A 19011-nucleotide genomic window follows, 5' to 3' on the forward strand; every position below is an offset into this window, starting at 1 on the left:
GCATATACATGACATTCAATCTGAAAAAAGGTTTTTAAAAACAGTTTCCCCATCGATTTTGCCTAACCGCGTGTTTGGTTTGAGCTCAACAGACCCTGACTAACATGAAAAAGCAACAAATTAACAATATAAGAAATAAGTACTTGTCTTATCATTTGAGTCTTGTAGACACCAATAACAAAAGCAGTCACTTTCACTTTGTGATGTCACTTAAAGCAACAGAAAATGTTTATAACCATTTTACATTTTTATAACCCTAACCCTAAAAAAAGTTTAGTTGGAAAGTCAAACTGAGGGAGTCAAACTAATAATCCTGGAAAAAAGTTTGAAAAAAACTTAAGTGATATTTTAGATGCTGTCTTATTGGTCAACAAGGAGATGTGAAATTGTGTACTAATGAAAAAATTATTAAATAGTATGTTAATCTTTAAGAATATTTTTTTATATATAATGTTAAAAAGGACCCTTGAGCGAATAACTATAATCTTAAAACACTTGAGTTCATTATTTGTGCCTCATGCATCTCATCAAACATTTCACACCTAAATGGCAGCAGTAAAATGTTGTAAAATGAAAATATTCATAAAATGACTCAAAAGCTACGATTATTGTACAAGACTGTCACAGTAACCTAATAAAGCATCCTAAAATCATCTCAATCTCATTCTTAATGATTACATAATGTCATATTCATATCTCACTCCATTGTTATTTCTTAATGGAAATGGTAAACCGAATAGCCCATTTAATTTTTAGCAAGTGCAAAACACAAGCACCGGCGCTCATTTCAAAGCTCAATGTGTCTTGTTTTTGTTTTTATTAGCTCTCTCAAGTTAACAAACATCAGAAACATGCTGAAAAACAAAACCGTCACAACAATTTAAAGGGAGATCTAACAATCTTTATATTTCTTTATTTGCATGTTATTACATGATTAACACAATTCAGAATCATTGTTTTCTCTCCAGTAATGTGTTTTCAAATACATTAATTAATTCAAATGACTTTATTTCCATTTTAAACAAGTCTTGAGTGCTTGACAGCGCAGAAGCGTTTAAAAATCCTCTGCGATAACTTTAGAGTAAATAAACACAATTAGAAAATGTTCATTGCTTTTAATGAGGATGTAAAACTTTCTTCATGAAAGTCTGGCGTGTTTCAGAGCATAGACAAAAACACATTCACTTAACACACAACACATGTTTTCAAATTAAAGTTGACCGATTCTCACTTCAGTGTTTTATTAAACACACAGAGAGAGAGACACTGCAGTGAGATCTTCAGCTCAGAGACGAAATAAAACCCAAATGTTTGTGTTGAGGGCAGATCTGAGCTTCTCTGCGCTACAGAAGACGCACGATTAGCCCTTTAAATCCTGACCTGACGCAAACACACATCAGACCAATCAAGGCATCGGATCTCACGCGCTGAAAGCTGATTGGTTGAAATAGACGCACCTGATGTGTGCCAAACAATAAAGTAAAAGAAAGATGTGTGTGTGTTTGTGTGGATGGGCTATATTGTTTTGGCAGTAAGTCTCATTTCTGTACAATTATCATTCATTATAGCTAACGATAAAAGAAACTCTCAGTCTCTATTATAGTGCAGAACATTCAAATGAAAATCTGTCCACTGAGATTCTTAAACATCGTGTAAATTATTTATATTAAAAAGTTTATGTTCCTAATTTTTATTTTTTTACAGGAAGCAAATAACTAACTATATGTTCACTATGAAGAACCCAAAGTTAGGTTTTAATTTGATTTACACATGAGGGCATTTGACAAAAATAAAAGCCAGATATATTTACAGAGAACAGAAGTGAACGAGATCATTCATTGGTGTCATTTCACAGAGGAAGATCTGCTGTGGGCTTTTAGAGGTTTGGGTTAATACGGTTATGAGATGAGGAAAACTGTGTGTTGTTATTTGGTCAGATTCAGAGGAGTTAAGATTACAGCCATCTTATACAATTCAATAAATATCCCACTGCAAGATTGATTATGAAATATTGAGCTTAATATTTCAGCTGAAGTGATGCAATTGCCAATTTACAGTAACCCATACTCAGAATATGACCTCATCATTCAGTGAGTAGTGACCTCATCACTCAGTGAGTAGTGACCTCATCACTCAGTGAGTAGTGACCTCATCACTCAGTGAGTAGTGACCTCATCACTCAGTGAGTAGTGACCTCATCATTCAGTGTCTGGGCGTGTTATGGGATTGGTTCGTGATGTGAAGGGAGGGTTTTTAATTTGTTTAGTTATTTAACCTCTTTGAAATATTCAAGCTTTGACATTGTACAATATTTATCATAAAAGCACAGGCATGTGTGACTAAGATGAGAAGACGACGAGTGTTTGCTGAGATATAAACACAACACATTCCCGTGTCATGTGGGCTTCTGCACTTAATAATGCATTTATTATGAGGTATCAGCCGTGTGTGAAGCTAATACTGTTAAAACATTCAGTTTATTCACAACCAAAGATTGAACACTAAATAAACCATTAATGGCATCTACCGTGTGGTAATACTGATGTGAACGTGTGTTTACGTCTTTTCCCTTCCAGCAACACTGACAGATGATGAACTGCATCCTTTATACCGTTGTTTTGAGAATGACGTAAAGATCTATTTTCAGTGTTTTTAAACGATTGACGGATGTTATTGACAGGGAGGCGCTGAATGACTTACATACGTGCACTGCACTCCTCCAGAAACCAGACAGACACGAGTCACTGCAGTCAGCCTTTGACCCACTTACAGTTCATAAACACACGTGTCAGATTTGTCCTGATAGTCGAGTCAGTCGTCCTGCTGGGTAACGGTGAGCGAGGATGGACACATGGATGGACGAACGGAAACAGTCTGAGACGTTTGATCGAGTGTCTGCGCTGAACATTAACACTTCAAAACAGCAAAACACACACACAGGAGGAGGAGCCAGAATGATTGACACATGCAGTCAGATCCATTGATGTCCCGCCCAGTACCAGGTTCTGTAACAAAGAGAGAGAGAGAGATGATAAATGTATGAAGATCTTGATAACTTCATAATAAGGTTGTATTAGTTAAAGCATCAGTTTTAACAATGAAAAATGAAATTGTACAGCATTTATTTCACAGTTTAGGTTAATTTCAGCATTTGTTAACATTAGTTAAAGCTCAATGAACTGACATGAACAATGGTATTGGCATTAACGAAGATGAATAAATGTTGAAAAACTATATTGTTCAGCTAATGCATTTACTACAGTTAAGAAATATAACTTATACTGTAAAGATCTTTTAGTGTAAATTCTGTAGGTTGGTATATTCTGACATCTGGTGGTTAAAAGATGAACTGCAGTGAAATATTAAATGTAGACTCAAACAGAAGGCTGCATCCTTTGAAGGTCACATAATTATTAACAATTATTAAGTTGACTATTATTTTTAATGAATCATAACTTTTTAGTCCATTATGCATAGATTGTAAACAACATTGAGAACAAACAGCTGTTATAACTCTGCCATTAACATTTAACACTTTAATGAAAAGAAGAGAGAAAAAAAGATCAAAATTCAACAAAAATGGAAAAGAATAATGAAGGTATACAATACAATCCTCTCAAAATTAGGACTTTAACGCATTGTAAAAATGAGAACTATATTGTATTGTATGGCAGAAGAGCACTTTGACCTCGAGCGCAGTAATATTTGACAGAAGTTTGAGCAAGAGGAGGAGGAGTCAGGAGTGTTACGGCACGCCCATAAAAAAATCAACACATTTTATTTTGTGACACCATATTGACTTGTCTAACTACTCATGTAAAAAAAATATAGAGTAGTTGTGATATGTGGTGTTTTCCTTTAAAAGTCCTTTCAATGTTTCAAAATAAATCTTCATTTGAACCTTAAATTGGGTAGTACTGGGATTAATCCGAGCCCATTTGCTTTAAATGTAAATGTGTGAATGTCAAACTTACCATATAAAATAATAAGATTGAAAATATGATCTTTAAAGAAGTTGTTTTTTTATAAAAGAAAAATACATGTTTTTATTTTCTGTATTTTGATTTCCCCAAAAGAATAATTAAAATAATGTTCAATATCAATACAAAAATATATATGCAATCAAAGAAAAGATGTACAATAGTTTATTTGTTAATATTACAAAATACACAAGAGTTTGAAAGATAATTTTTTTTAAGAATTTGGTTTGTTGGCTAAATTAAAAAATAAAAATAATTTTAATATAAAACTTTAGTTCAGTGTAAAAAATAGCTGCAAATTAAATGAACATTAAACATGAACAAGTCTTTATCTTTACAGAATAAAACTATAAAATAACAGCTTCATGCAAAGCATTCTGGGAACCAAATTCTGTTTTTTTTTCTTCAGATTTTGGTTCCTAGAATGCTTTGCATGAAGCTGTTATTTTATAGTTTTATTCTGTAAAAATGAAGAATTGTTCATGTTTAATGTTCATTTAAATTTGAACAAACAGCTGCCATTAATACTTTCATTTATATAGACATTTTTTAAAATGTAACTTTGATAGTAATAGTTTTTTATTATTGTAAGTCCAAACTAAAGGCTAATTTAAATTCTCAAAAAGATTTTCCTAATATTGTTTGCTTCTCCATGTTACAGGACGATGAATCAAGCTTCTAAAAATCTGTTACTACAACTGAAATCTTTAATATATTAATTGTAAATTGTAAACTGAAATAAAACAGACTTGATGACATATGCAGCCTGCTTATGTGACCTCCAGAGGATGCAGCTTTATGTTTAAGAAACGGCCTCAATGTGATCATAACTCTGCTTTTACCTGATCTACATGTTAAAAACTACACACACACACACACACACACACACACACACACACACACACACACAGACACACACACACACAGACACACAGACACACACACACACACACACACACACACACACACACACACGCATGTGTAAAGTGTGTATGTTGCTCACTATAAAGAAACAGGCTGGCGTTGTGTATGCCCAGTCTGTTGGTAGCGACACACGTGTAGTTCCCATAATCCTCTTCTGTAACGTTTGCGACGACCAGCAGCGTCCGGGATCCACTGATCTGAATGTTAACACTCTGAGAACTGGACAATCTGATGAACAAACAACACACCACACATTTACTCAACTACATCTATTCATTTGTGTCTTAGATGTTTATAATGATTTTGTTTGTGTGAAGATTTCCTAACCTGCGATCGTCTCTGTACCACTCAAACTCAGGCTGAGGAATAGCCGACGCCTCACAGTGCAGAATTCCAGACTGTCCGATGGGAGTCTCCGAGCTCCGTGCATCCTTTATATACGGTGGATCTAAGAAAAGATTTTATATTCACTTATATACAGCATCATATACATCATACACATATACTGTAAATGTTGTACTCACAGTTGACAATCACATTGACATATTTGACGTCCGGTGTGGAAACATCATTACTGGCTTTACATTCATAACGTCCAGCCTGAGACCGCACCATTCCAGAAATCTCCAGATATTCACCAACGTCCAGAGCCTCAGCTGACACACACACACACACACACACACACACACACACACACACACACACACACACACACACACACACACACACACACACACACACACACACATCTTTATTACATCATCATTATGATAAGAGTTTATCTCAGAGTTTAAATGAGACCTGAAGGTTTATGATGTGATGTAATGTGTTTATTCTCCAGCAGAGGGAGCACAGAACAGCAGAGATTTCTTTAATAAACCAACCAACCTCAAAAAACTATTTGTGTTTCACACCCTAACCCAACACACAGACACACACGTACACGCGCGCACACATTTTGATCTAGTCAGCTTTTTCTTCAGAAGTGTGAAGATGTTTCTAAGAAAGGTAAACACATGGGGCTCATTTTGATGCTCATGTTTTATTCACAAGCATCATTTACCACAGTGTGACACAATGTGCTTATCTAGTGAATATTAATTTATGTAAAACAGAGGAATTGGCAAAATTCAGCAAAACTGAGAGATCTATTGTAACACATAAGGTAAAATCTCTCTCTCTCACACACGCACGCCATAGATGTAGTGGTGTTTAGGGCTGGAGCTATGAATTATTTTAATAATCAAGTACTTATATTTATTTATAAAAAGGACCATTCTGGTTCTTTATTCTGATTGGTTGAAAAGCATTCTAAGCCGTGAATAAATACCCCGGTAACCCCACGGTTCAGACCGCTTTACTGCGTCACTGTTGCTGCTTACTGATTTATGAAAATAAACACCAAACTCTTTAATAATTTTTTTATTGTGTCTTTGCTGCATCTGTGTTGGTTGAGGAACTACTTTGTTTGGCGGAAGAGTAATATTTGTACTGATATAATTACAACTCATTTGTGTTTTATTTTATGAAATCCTGCTAACATTATAAATATGAAGTAACCATTTTATAAAGCAGTGGGGTTACAGTGCATTTTATAACAGCTAAGGGGGTCCGCTTCGCGTCGTGCCTAACAACGCCCCTTAGCTGTTATAAAATGCACTAGTAGCCCACTGCTTCTTGGGGCTTATTGCTTTAATATATGTGTGTGTGTGTGTGTGTGTGTGTGTGTGTGTGTGTGTGTAAGGAATAATTAATGGTGGGCTGGTGAATTGAAATGTGCATTATTTAATTTAAGTCAATGATTCCTCTTATATCACAGACATTACTCTGGTGGTTATTTAAAGACATTTGACAGCTTGGGGGCCTCATTTATAAAATGCAGCGTAGAAACCATCTTACATTTGATCTTAAGATCATTTCTCACAAGCGCTCATGTGTGATTCATGAAATGAATGTATGCACAGAAAACGCACGTATCACTTTCTTTCAGATGTGAAATCAGTAAATCAGTAATGATCTTGAACTTGTGCACAGCTGAGCAGTTTCAGATTTCCTCTTTATATGATGCCTAATTAATGTCATTGACATATAAAAGAGCGTCTGTCAATGTTTCAATACTTTTCCAGCAGCAAGAATGGCTATTAGTTACAAAAACACGCAGCAGTCGGACAAGAAAAAGTGCAAACGTCTGCTCAGACCCTGAAATGGCGCTAATCACTTTTCCACAAAGCATACGGGGAAATAATTTGCTTCAATGATTTTTTTAGCCGTACTGATTTTCATACTGTACAAACTAAAATATTCAGCATTTTGTGTGTTTTATAATCATTTTGTGTTCATTCGATTGATTTGTGTAATCAACAGATGAAATTTACCACAGCTCTCCAATCTTATTTGTGCTGATAAACACAGATCTGAGATCAGGAAGAGCTGAAGTCATTCAAATGTTCAACAATATACAGATAGACCTTCAAATCCAGACAAACATTCAAAGCTGATAAAGTGACTTTTAAAAAAGGTTTTAAATGACAGATTAAGAGAAACTTTTCTTTTGTTTTGTTTTGTTTCCTTTTAAACGTTTGGACATTGAGCTGAATTTCCTGACAATGAAGATGAGAAATTAATTATTAAAGAAAAAAGAAACTTATCTTAAAGAAATACATTAAACATTAAAATGCTGTGAGATCAATCTCTTATTAACAAAGACAAAACACAGACTGAAGTTCATATCAGGGCCTGTATGTATAAAGCCGCTCAGAGTAAAATTTCAGTCTTAAGTGTGTTAAAATTCTAAGAATGACGTCATTTTACTCTTATTCCTAGACTTAAGAATAACTTTGATTTATAAAGCCTACTAAGTGTTAAGATGAGGTCTCAGATCCTAAATTATTTAAGAGAGCTGGAGAGGTCGCTTAACCTAGTTAAGAGTAACAAGAGGGCAGCAGAGAGGTGAAGATCATGCACTTTAATTCAAATGTATTTTTATAGCACTTTTGAAAAAAATTATTGTTGCAGAGCAGAAAAGGTACAATAAATACATGTTAGTAGTATATAGACAGTAGATATGAATTAATATAACATGAAATATAAAGAGTATAGGATTTTTATACAATGTATATTATATTACACAATATAATATGTATATTAGTAAAACTTATTCAAGTGCTTGCACAGTACCAATAATTTTTAAGGGATTATCAAGACAGCAATGGTATATACTTAAACTTTTTACAGTGTATATTATTCAAATTTATATACATTTAAGTTGGATCAAATTACTGATAATGCCTAAAAATGTAATGTTTTTTTCAACTTAAATTTCTCAGTTTAAGTGAAATAATTAAATAAAAAAATTAAATATTAGGTGTTACCAATTGAAGTAAGTTTTTAAGTAGAGCCGCTTTTACATTTTATGATAGGTAAATAAAATCCCATAAAATGTAAATAAAATCTACAATAAAAATGTAAAGTATCTATAAGATTGCAGTGACACTATAACATGTAAAGTGATATTAATAGAGTATAAAACTCTGACCCAAAACATCATGTTAGCAATGTTAGCAGTGAGTAAGTGAGTAAGGTGAAAGTGACAAAGATGGCAAAAATTACAATTGTGTTTAAGTGGAGAAATCCAACTTAACTTGATCATCTTGTTCAGGCTTGATCATCAAAGTATTTTTTATCTAAGTGTTTGCAAACTTTAGTCTTTTCTTTATAAACAGCTTGTGAGTGAAGTTAAAATAATGTGATTAATCATCTTAATTTTTTAAATAGTATTACGTTTGTCTATTTCATTAACATGTTGAAACTTAATAAAAATGGTGCAAAATCGTGTAAAATAAATGCTTATTTGTAATAACATTTCTTGAAGCAAATTAAAATATTTAAATACTAATATAATTTGAATGTGTTCATGATTCATGAATGTATGGTGTCACATGCTGCTGTGACTGTATAACATTGCCAGCTTTCTATTGGCTGATTCGGAGGTTAAGGGCGGCCATTTTAGGTTGAAATCATTGTAGTCCTCAGTTTGCAGCACTTAGGAATGAGTCTTACACTTTACTGAAAGTTGCTTTCAGCTTCTTTATAAACATCTCCTGCTTTCAGACGGGTCCTACTCCTTACTAAGAATTTTTTGACACTTAAGTCATAGCTTAAGACTATTCTTAAGAGCATTCCTGAGATGTTTTATACATATGGGCCCAGATCTCATCTACATGAGACACACAGTCCTGAAAGCTGATTGGCTCTCTCTCAGCTGATGGGTTAAGCAGTCTCCAGGTGATGGATGGATCCGGCCTCCCATTGGCTAAACATGTCAGCGTCACATTACTGCCTTCATTCACAGTGATGTCCTCAGAAACCCTGTAGATGGTTGCAGGAACTGAGAGAGAGAGAGAGAAAGAGAGAGTGAGTGAGTGACAGGGACCAAAAAACATCTGTCAGTGGACCTTTACAACATTTGTGTCAGTTTTATGCAGTTATAATGTGGTACACACAGACACACACAGACACACACTTGTGTATCTTCCCAGTCAGTGTAAAGTTGAATTCCTCATGAATAAGTTGGACAGTCTTGTTAGACACAGACATTTATAATAAATGACTATAAAATGAATAAATAATGTCAATATTTACAAATAACTACACAGCGATAAACCCAAATACATGTGTAGACACACACACACACACACACACACACACACACACACACACACACACACACACACACACACACACACACACACACACACAATCATCTGTCATGCAGACACATTTGTTCATTATACAAACACACATCTGATTAATAGTCATACAACAACACATATTTATCAAATGATTGTGAGATTTAATGAAGCTCTTTGTCATTCTATTCATTTACTCTGAGCTCATGAAGAATAACAAACACAAATTGTGACCACACACACACGCGCACACACACCCACACACACGCACACACACACACGCACGCACGCACGCACGCACGCACGCACGCACGCACGCACACACACCTCCCTCTGAATCTCAATAATCTGAAGATCTTCATCAGTGTCATGATGATATGGATGGATCACTAAAGAATCATGTGATCAGATTATTATAACACAAACTTCATTTGTACAGAGGACCATTAGACAAAAGGCAAATACACAAAACAAAAACATTTCAGAATAACCATCACTGTAGATAAATGCACTAGACATCAGATGGACTCTTCACAGCTATGCACACATTATACACACATACAGTGAAGAAAATAAGTATTTGAACACCCTGATATTTTGCAACTTCTCCCACTTAGAAATCATGGAGGAGTTTGAAATTCTCATCGTAGGTGCATATCCACTGTGAGAGACATAATCTAAAAAAAATCCAGAAATCACAATGTATGATTTATATGTATGATACAGCTCCAAATAAGTATTTGAACACCCGTCTTTCAGCTAGAATTCTGACCCTCAAAGACCTGTTAGTCTGCCTTTAAAATGTCCACCTCCACTCCATTTATTATCCTAAATCAGATGCTGTATGAGGTCGTTAGCTGCATAAAAACACCTGTCCACCCCATACAATCAGTAAGAATCCAACTACTAGCATGGCCAAGACCAAAGATCTGTCCAAAGACACTAGAGACAATATTGTACACCTCCACAAGGCTGGAAAGGGCTACGGGGAAATTGTCAAGCAGCTTGGTGATAAAAGGTCCACTGTTGGAGCAATCAATAAAAAATGGAAGAAGCTAAACATGACTGTTAATCTCCCTCGAATTGGGACTCCATGCAAGATCTCACCTCGTGGGGTCTCAATGATCCTAAGAAAGGTGAGAATCAGCCCAGAACTACACGGGAGGAGCTGGTCAATGACCTGAAAAGAGCTGAGACCACAGTTTACAAGGTTACTGTTGGTAATACACTAAGACGTCATGGTTTGAAATCATGCATGGCACGAAAGGTTCCCCTGCTTAAACCAGCACATGTCCAGGCCCGTCTTAAATTTGCCAATGACCTGTTTGCCAATGATCTGTGTGCAGGAGTGGGCCAAAATCCCTCCTGCAGTGTGTGCAAACTTGGTGAAAAACTACAGGAAACCTTTGACCTCAAACAAAGGCTACTGTACCAAATATTAACATTGACTTTCTCAGGTGTTCAAATACTTTTTTTGCAACTGTATTATACAAATGAATAGTTAAAAATCATACATTATGATTTCTGTATTTTTTTTTAGATTATGTCTCTCACAGCGGACATGCACATACGATGACAATTTCAGACCCCTCCATGATTTCTAAGTGGGAGAAGTTGCAAAATATCAGGGTGTTCAAATACTTATTTTCCTCACTGCACTCTTAGAACGAATGTGTTAAAAACAACACATTAGTGCTGATTGTGGGACAACACACTAAATGCGTTGTCCCAGAATTCACCCATCACTGTGTTATTATTGAAACAACACATTTTGTGTTACTTTTAACACAACTTGTGTTATATTTTAACACAAAATCAAAACAAACTGATACATAATGTGTTAAAAGCTTAACGCACAAAAATGTATAAAAAATTAACACATCCTTTCTAAGAGTGTGTATATTACTGTACAGGTGGAAAATAACTAAGATTTAAAAACCAGCAGCATTAAAACAGTAAATCATGCATATAGTTTAACAACACAAAGTGATATTTATATCCATACTTCAGTACTCTAAATCATATTTAGGGATATCAATTGATCATGAATGTAAATGTGTATTTAATATGTTGGAGAGTAATGACGTAATCAATTCATTTAATATTTATCTAATAGACTTTTAGTTTTTCAATCAATTATTAACCAAAACAATCAAAGGCCGGGTCTACGGGGGGACTGGGGGGAGATTTTTTCTCTGCCCCCTAAAATATCCAGCCAACCAAAAACGAGTGTCTCTATAAACCTGTAGCTTCCCTTTTTGGCAAACAGTAAGGGGTTTGTCTTGCCATGTTCATGTCTTTTATTTTGAAGTTCTTGTTTTATGTTCAGGTCTTTTATTTTGAAATATTCATTGCCAATAGTTTCCCTATTCCCTGGTGTGTCATGTTCTGATTGGTTCCTTGTTTGTATATATTGCCCTCATGTTCTCATTTTTTTTCTCAAGCGTTGTTCATCTGTATGTTTGGTGAGTTTCATCTATGCCTTTGTTTTTGTTCATATTTTGGTTATGTTTTATGTTAATAAACTGCACTTGGGTTCTCAACTCGCTCGCCTCACAGTGGATTACTTACACAAAACACTATTTATATCGTCTCCTGCTAGTGATAAGAGAAACAAAGCTTTTCAAAGCTTCAAATCAGTTGAACCAATTGCTTTGAAAATTGATTCAGTTTTTACAAGCGTTCAAAACACCACACACGCTACACTTTTCAAAATAAAAACAAGATTGTTCTAAAAATATGTTTTTATGTTAAAAATATTGAACTTAATTAAGAAATAATTGAAAGTGTATTCTGTGTTTTTAGTTTTATTTAGGCCAAACAAATCATTAAAACTAACTCCCTTTTTAATTATGCACATGTTTGTCATTAAATCTGTCTAGAAACAAAAAGTACACAAAATGTTAGTGTTATTAGTCAGAAGGATGAATGATTTATGAACACACTCTGAACCAATGATTCGAAACAAAAGATTGGTCAAGGTTTTAAAGCCTCATGAAGGAGTGCTTCAAAGTGACCATCACCAGCTCACGCTCATCAATGTCTGCTTATCTTACACAAAGCTCAAAGGTCTCTTAACTTACAGGAAAAATATGACTATTCTCTCTGATGGTAACTTAAAGAAACACATCTTTAAAATATATATCAGAAAAAACACAACGCATATTAATATGAAACTATTATATAGTCAAACATCCCTAAAATAAACCCCCTATATGCAGTATCATTTCACAGGTGTGTAAGTGTAGTACACAACGCTTCAAGTGTTTAAAGCTACTTGATGTGTTATTTATAAAGCAGTCAGTTAGTTAGTTAGTTAGTTAGTTAACCACCTTGTGTTGTGTGGTCTTTAGTTTTGTCTTCTGTTGTTAAATGTTAGCGTTTTATTGTCGCTGGCGTCAATACATTTTTTTGTCAAAGCCGAGGTGAGATTTGTGGTTGTGTATTAATCACGAGAGGAGAAAAACGCTGCCCATTCTTGTTTTCTAAGCAGAAACATGTTCATTACTCTTTTGTATTGTATTGTGCAGTTTTGTCTTTGTAAAATCATAAATCTTTATACAATTAGAGAAGATTCACTTGACTGTGCAAGTTTTCCTCAAGATTAATACTAACAGCTCTGCCACACAGCAGAAAATAAAAGACTTCTCTTGACAAAATAAATTACAGCCAAATGTCGTTCATCTTTTGAATCGATCAAAGCGTCTGAGCTTTCTTCTTCTCATTTATTCTCTATGACACTGTGAATAATGTCAGCAACATCACTCACAATCTCATATCAAGGTGTGTGTGAATCTCTGCATTTGCTGTAAAGTTGTTTTAAAGGTTCTTTTGGTGCTTTGATGTCTGAGACTTCTTAACGTGTGAAATGTTTGTTTGTGTTTATTTTAAACTGTAAATCAACACACATTACTGACACACTGATGCATGTGTTATCATCATTTACTTGCTTCATCTCTGGAGAAATATCATTTACTTTTCATAATATTTTAATGCTTTCCTCTAATTTATCACACATACTTTAATGATATTTATTTTTTTAAGATGCAAACTTTCACATCTCCCAATTATAGAAATGTTTTGTCATTTCTAAAAGATGGCATTTAAATGATCTTCAATAAACAAAACTTTTAAACACATTCACTCAAAATGTGCATTACATCAGTATTTCCAAACGTTTAAGGATTTTGTTTTGTCATTGACCTTATATAAAATAGTTTTTTAAAACTTCACTATATTAAGATCAAAAGCTGATTTTGTTGCATATCAATACAGCAAATGAAGAATATTTATGTGTGTTTTCATATATGTTTTGGTGTGTTACTTTCAAAAAAGTGTTTAATTGAATCATTTATTGATTTGTATTTTTTCTCACTTAGATTTACTAAATGAATAAAGTTAGAAAGTTATAATATTATAACTAATATGTAATATATATTAGGGCTGGCAATGGATTAAAATATTTAATCTAGATTAATGGCATGATTGTCATGAGTTAACGCGTGATTAATGGCACATTTTTATCTGTTCTAAATGTACCTTAATTCAACACTAATCAAGTATTTAATACTCTAAGAGGTGTATATAAATATAGATGCTTTATGCAAAATAAATGTTTATTATTAGTGAAACTATACTGAACATAGAGCATAAAGGATATAAACATGTTTTTTTAAGAACTTGTTTGTCTGGCATGGAAAAGAAGATAAAAACACAAGTTCCCATTACTTCTCTTTCTTTGCACAGAGCGTTTAACTTACACAAGCCTGTTTACATTTTCATCAGAAACAGCGGCCATTCTTTTCTATATGAGTTTTCCTCCATTTCTGTTTGCTGCTGCATCATTTGTGACCCATGTTGAGTTGAAATCAGCAATTTTTTAAATTATACTTTGGGTTTTTCTATTAAAAAACTTTAAAACAATGAATGATTTGTTGGAATCTGACACAACATGACAGAACTACACCTGTTTGAAGTTGACGGAGTCAGCAATGTTAATTATGAGAAAAATCCTAAATGACCACATCCATACTGTAAAACTAACAGATTTATAACACAAGGTCAAAAACAATCTATATATATTGTTTGATTGACATCGAGACAGACGGCTTTAAGATGTCTACTGTAATGTAAAGATCTAATATAATCTTTCACATCAGATATTTTTACCCAACAGTTAATTAAACATTTACTTAAGACATAACAGATTAATTTATGTGTGATATTTTTAAAACTGAAATTCTCTGTATATATTGGGGTCGAGTGCTCGCGCGTCTGTGTGCACACGCTTCAAATCTGTCAGTCAGCGTGAAGAAGATCGGTTTGAGTCTTGTTGCTATTAATAACTTAAACTTTATCTCTCTTAATAATTATTTTAACATTAAAGGCGGAGTCCATGATGTTTGAAAGCCAATGTTGATATTTGAAATCACCCAAACAAACACGCCCCTACCCCAATAGAATCTGGACCTTCTGTTGATAGACCCGCCCCACACATACGCAAACCGGCATTTGATTTGATTTGATTTGATTGGCTATAAGTGTGTTTTGGTAGTCGGCCCGTCTCCTTCTCCAAACCGTTTTTCAAACATCGTGGACTCCGCCTTTAAGCAGTCCTGCACTTTATTTAATAACTCTTTGTATGTTTTAAAGCCAAAACCAAAATGTCAAACAAGCATGTGGATGGAGACTTGTATTATGCATCTAGCATTGGATTAAACATTTAGGACAGAACACCTCTCAGAAAACTGTAACAAAGGGGCTGCTTATACAAAGCGAGAGAGATCGAGAGAATCCATATTCAAGGAGGTTTTAATAAAGATATTTCACGCAGGCAAACACATACAGAAGGGTAAACAACAATCAGAATCCAAAATACAGGCAGAGGTCAGAATCCAAAACATAAAACATGAAACAAGACAATGGCATGAATGCTTACTGATGCAGGTTACACTGACAATACTTCGCAATGTAATGAGGTGATTGAACAGGCTTTATACAGACAAACAGGAAGTGAATGGTGAAGCGTGACATAACATGATTTCAAAATAAAAGGCATGACTGTGAAAACAGAAACAAAGACTTCAAATAAAAGACCTGACAGCAAAGCACAAGACAACACAAGACAATACAGATCATTTTAGATGTTAAATGGCCATTTGGAGCACGGCCCCCCTTGTGTACGGCGCATTCTTTTGTGGCCCCCCAAAGAAAATGCATGACAAAAAACAGTTAAAAATCAACATTTCAATAAGAAAACTATATTACATTATCCAAAGTAGTTATTTTGGATATAGCCTTATTTTTTATGTTTAATTACACAGAAATCATGATAAATGAATGTATTTTTTATAAAATGTCATAATACTGGGGCCTCCCTGGCACCATCTCGCGGCCCCCGAGTTTGAGAACCACTGATTTAAAGCATTGGGATCGCTAGATGAGGGCTTAATGTTCTTATTTTATAAAAACCTCAGACTCATTTAGACAGCAAGAGTCACATTTACCGTCTAAAGCTGCATCTCAATGTATTCAACTATATGGGCTAAAGCAAGAGTCAAACTGAATGTGTGCGTTGCGTTAATCACATGTTAATAACATTAATTTTGACAGCCCTAATATTAACACAATTATACTGTTTTAAAAAGTAATTTCCGGTTTTGGCCAAGAATTAGATTTCAGTGCAGCTTAACCGTCTTTAACCTTTTCATTCTTGTCTCTCTCTCTCTCTCTCTCTGTTCTTCTCACACTATATTCCTCAAAGCATCGCTGTCTGTCTCTCTAACATGCATGAAATTGAAAATTGTAGTTGCAGTAGCAACAACATGAACTTCTTCTCCAGAAATATGTATCTCTATGACACACGCACACAATTGTGCTACATTTAAATGAACTATTAATGATGAGTGAAAAATATTTTAAATGATTGATGTTATATTTCTGACAATAACAACAATATTGCAATTCAAGCTAATGTAAGATTTAAGCAATATGTCTGGAGTATGTGTGTAATATATCTCTATATCACCACGACTGGGCCAGAGACACGAGGCCACAGAAAGTGTGTTTACTGTTATACAACACTTCAACAGCACACGTTTGAGAAAAGAAAACAACAACAGAGTGATTTTAAAAGCCTTCTTTCTTGTTTATTTGATGTATTATATTTAAATCTGCAGTGGATTAGTAAAGATAACACCTATTTGAACATTTTTTAGTAAGATTTGGACGTGAGATCCAGATGCGGGCATCAGTGTTCGCCTTCCTCGCTGACCACAGCCTGATCTCAGACACTGGCTCTGATGTATCTGTGTTTGATGATCAAACATTAGATTTGATTTGTTTTGGGTTGATTAAACCAGCAGTTTTTGGTCTCGTGCATCTATTACTTGTAGGGCTGTGACAGTGACTAAATACATACTAAAATATTTTACCACCGTGATGGTATTGCACCAATTCACCACAGCGGTTATAGAATGTGTGAGATGCATTAATGCATATATGCTTATAAATAATGTATACATATTTTAAAATATAAAAATGTAAACTGTATAATTTGGTTCATAATTTCGACATCAATGGACAACACAAGTTTCACCACAGACATCTGATTTTAGTCCAGTCATCAGTATGCTTAGCTTAACAGCTCAGTGGTTGGATGAAACGGTTATTATGAAAATGATAGTATAAAAAATATGAGTTTATTGGTTATCAATATCGGCCATTGGGAGGACTTCATTATTGGTATCGGTCAAATTTTCTCCTATCGTGCATCCCTAATTACTGGTGATATCTCACAATGTCTTTTAATAGTCACGTCTATCAAGTGTATAGTCAGCCAATGTCCTTACCTGCAGTTCCAAACAGTGTTTTTGCCTCCTTTTAAGGGCACTTTGGGAAGGGTACAGGCTCCAGATAAAGTGAAAATAATTGTTTTTATTGCTTTAATCACCAAAGGTGTATTTTACTCGTCCACACGATGTGACATTATTGGGCTACTCCCTCGAAAGTTTACATTCAAGAGCTCTGATCTTTGAAGGGATTATGGCATAGAAATAAACACTTACGAGTGATTGACAGACTGATTCATGAGCTATAGGGATCTTATTGAGACACACAGAAAGTGTTTAAAACAGTGTTTGTGTCTGTGTGACCATCTGCTCTGGTGGCAGCTTTTTCCAGTCACAGATGATCATTTAGCTCACTGTTGTATAACTGTAGTCAATACATGAAATATAAGTTGAGAAAGTAAGAGAAGACATGATGATTATATTTGTACCATCTGTATGTAGGGGTGTTGTATGAGTACACAGGGCTCTGGCACGTGACGTGTCCTTAAAGGCGGAGTCCACGATGTTTGAAAAACGCTTTGGAAAAGGAGACGGGCCGACTACCAAAACACACTTATAGCCAATCAGCAGTAAGGAGCGTGTCTAATGTTAAGATGCTGTTATGATAATAAAGTGAAATAAATAAAGCATAAAGACATGAAAGAGTCAGAAAGTGAAGCAGCAGACTCATGGTCAGATATATCTCTATCTGCTTTTGTTTAATGTTTACTGAGAGATAAAGAGAGAGCGAGAAGTTAACATCAAAGTCAACTCAGTAAACAGAAATAATAATGATGAAGACTCACTGTTACCATTATTTATACTACACAGTACTGTTTTTCACATCTAACTGTATTTGTTTACTGGTAAAGAGTTTGGAGTATTGTTATCTTCAGTATAGCTCAATGTTTTGTCTAAGGGAGCACAGATGATGATTAAAGATTTCAATCTTGTTTACAGCCGATGAGAAATTCAGTAATAAAGTGCGTCCAGAAGCGTATTATTGTCAGAATATAAACCTAATTACCTTATTTAGTTTTTATTCACATTTCCCAGTTGTTCATGCATCACGTCACATAATAAACTTTCATACAGCACACAAGCTTACAAATGTGAGGTACAGCCGGATATAAACCTGTTGGATTAATATGTTATTGTAAAAATCAAATTGAATCAGATACTGAAGTGCACTGAATTTAATTGTTTCCAATAATATTTAAACATGTGAATGAAATGAAAACATGTGAAATCTATTAATTGTGAATTGAACCTATTTGTGTTCACACTCCTATTACTGCACATTAAGACCAGCGTCCATTTCAACAAACACTATAGTTGCCATCTCTGTTTACTCATTTTTATAATGATTTTTTAAGAGAGTCATCCTGCTGTTCGGATGAAACGATCACACAATCTCCTCGTGAAGCTTCAGCAGACGATCAAATAACAGGCTGTCAATCATGTTGGGCTTACCTTGAACGATGAGATAGACCTGCGAGGTCTTGGGTTGTTGTTTGGTTTGGATTGAGCAGGTGTACGGCCCCTCGTCAAAAACATCCACCTTCTGTATCCTCAGACTGTACTCCAGCT

At 34.6% G+C, this 19011-nt stretch overlaps 1 protein-coding gene across 1 annotated transcript in view; it reads right to left on the reverse strand.

Annotated features, from left to right (window-relative positions):
• Positions 1-897: 897 nt before the first annotated feature.
• Positions 898-19011, reverse strand: part of LOC129437218 (limbic system-associated membrane protein) — a 142422-nt gene continuing 124308 nt past the window's right edge. The window contains exons 4-9 of the mRNA XM_073862578.1: positions 18895-19011; positions 9161-9291; positions 5429-5555; positions 5232-5352; positions 4984-5132; positions 898-3005 (exon numbers count right to left, since the gene is read on the reverse strand). The exon at positions 18895-19011 is cut by the window's right edge and continues 116 nt beyond it. Coding sequence (XP_073718679.1) covers positions 2908-3005; positions 4984-5132; positions 5232-5352; positions 5429-5555; positions 9161-9291; positions 18895-19011 — 743 coding nt within the window. The 3' untranslated portion in view covers positions 898-2907. The remainder of the gene's footprint in view (positions 3006-4983; positions 5133-5231; positions 5353-5428; positions 5556-9160; positions 9292-18894) is intronic.

The sequence above is a fragment of the Misgurnus anguillicaudatus genome, chromosome 24 (assembly GCF_027580225.2).
Source record: "Misgurnus anguillicaudatus chromosome 24, ASM2758022v2, whole genome shotgun sequence".
Lineage (NCBI taxonomy): Eukaryota > Metazoa > Chordata > Actinopteri > Cypriniformes > Cobitidae > Misgurnus > Misgurnus anguillicaudatus.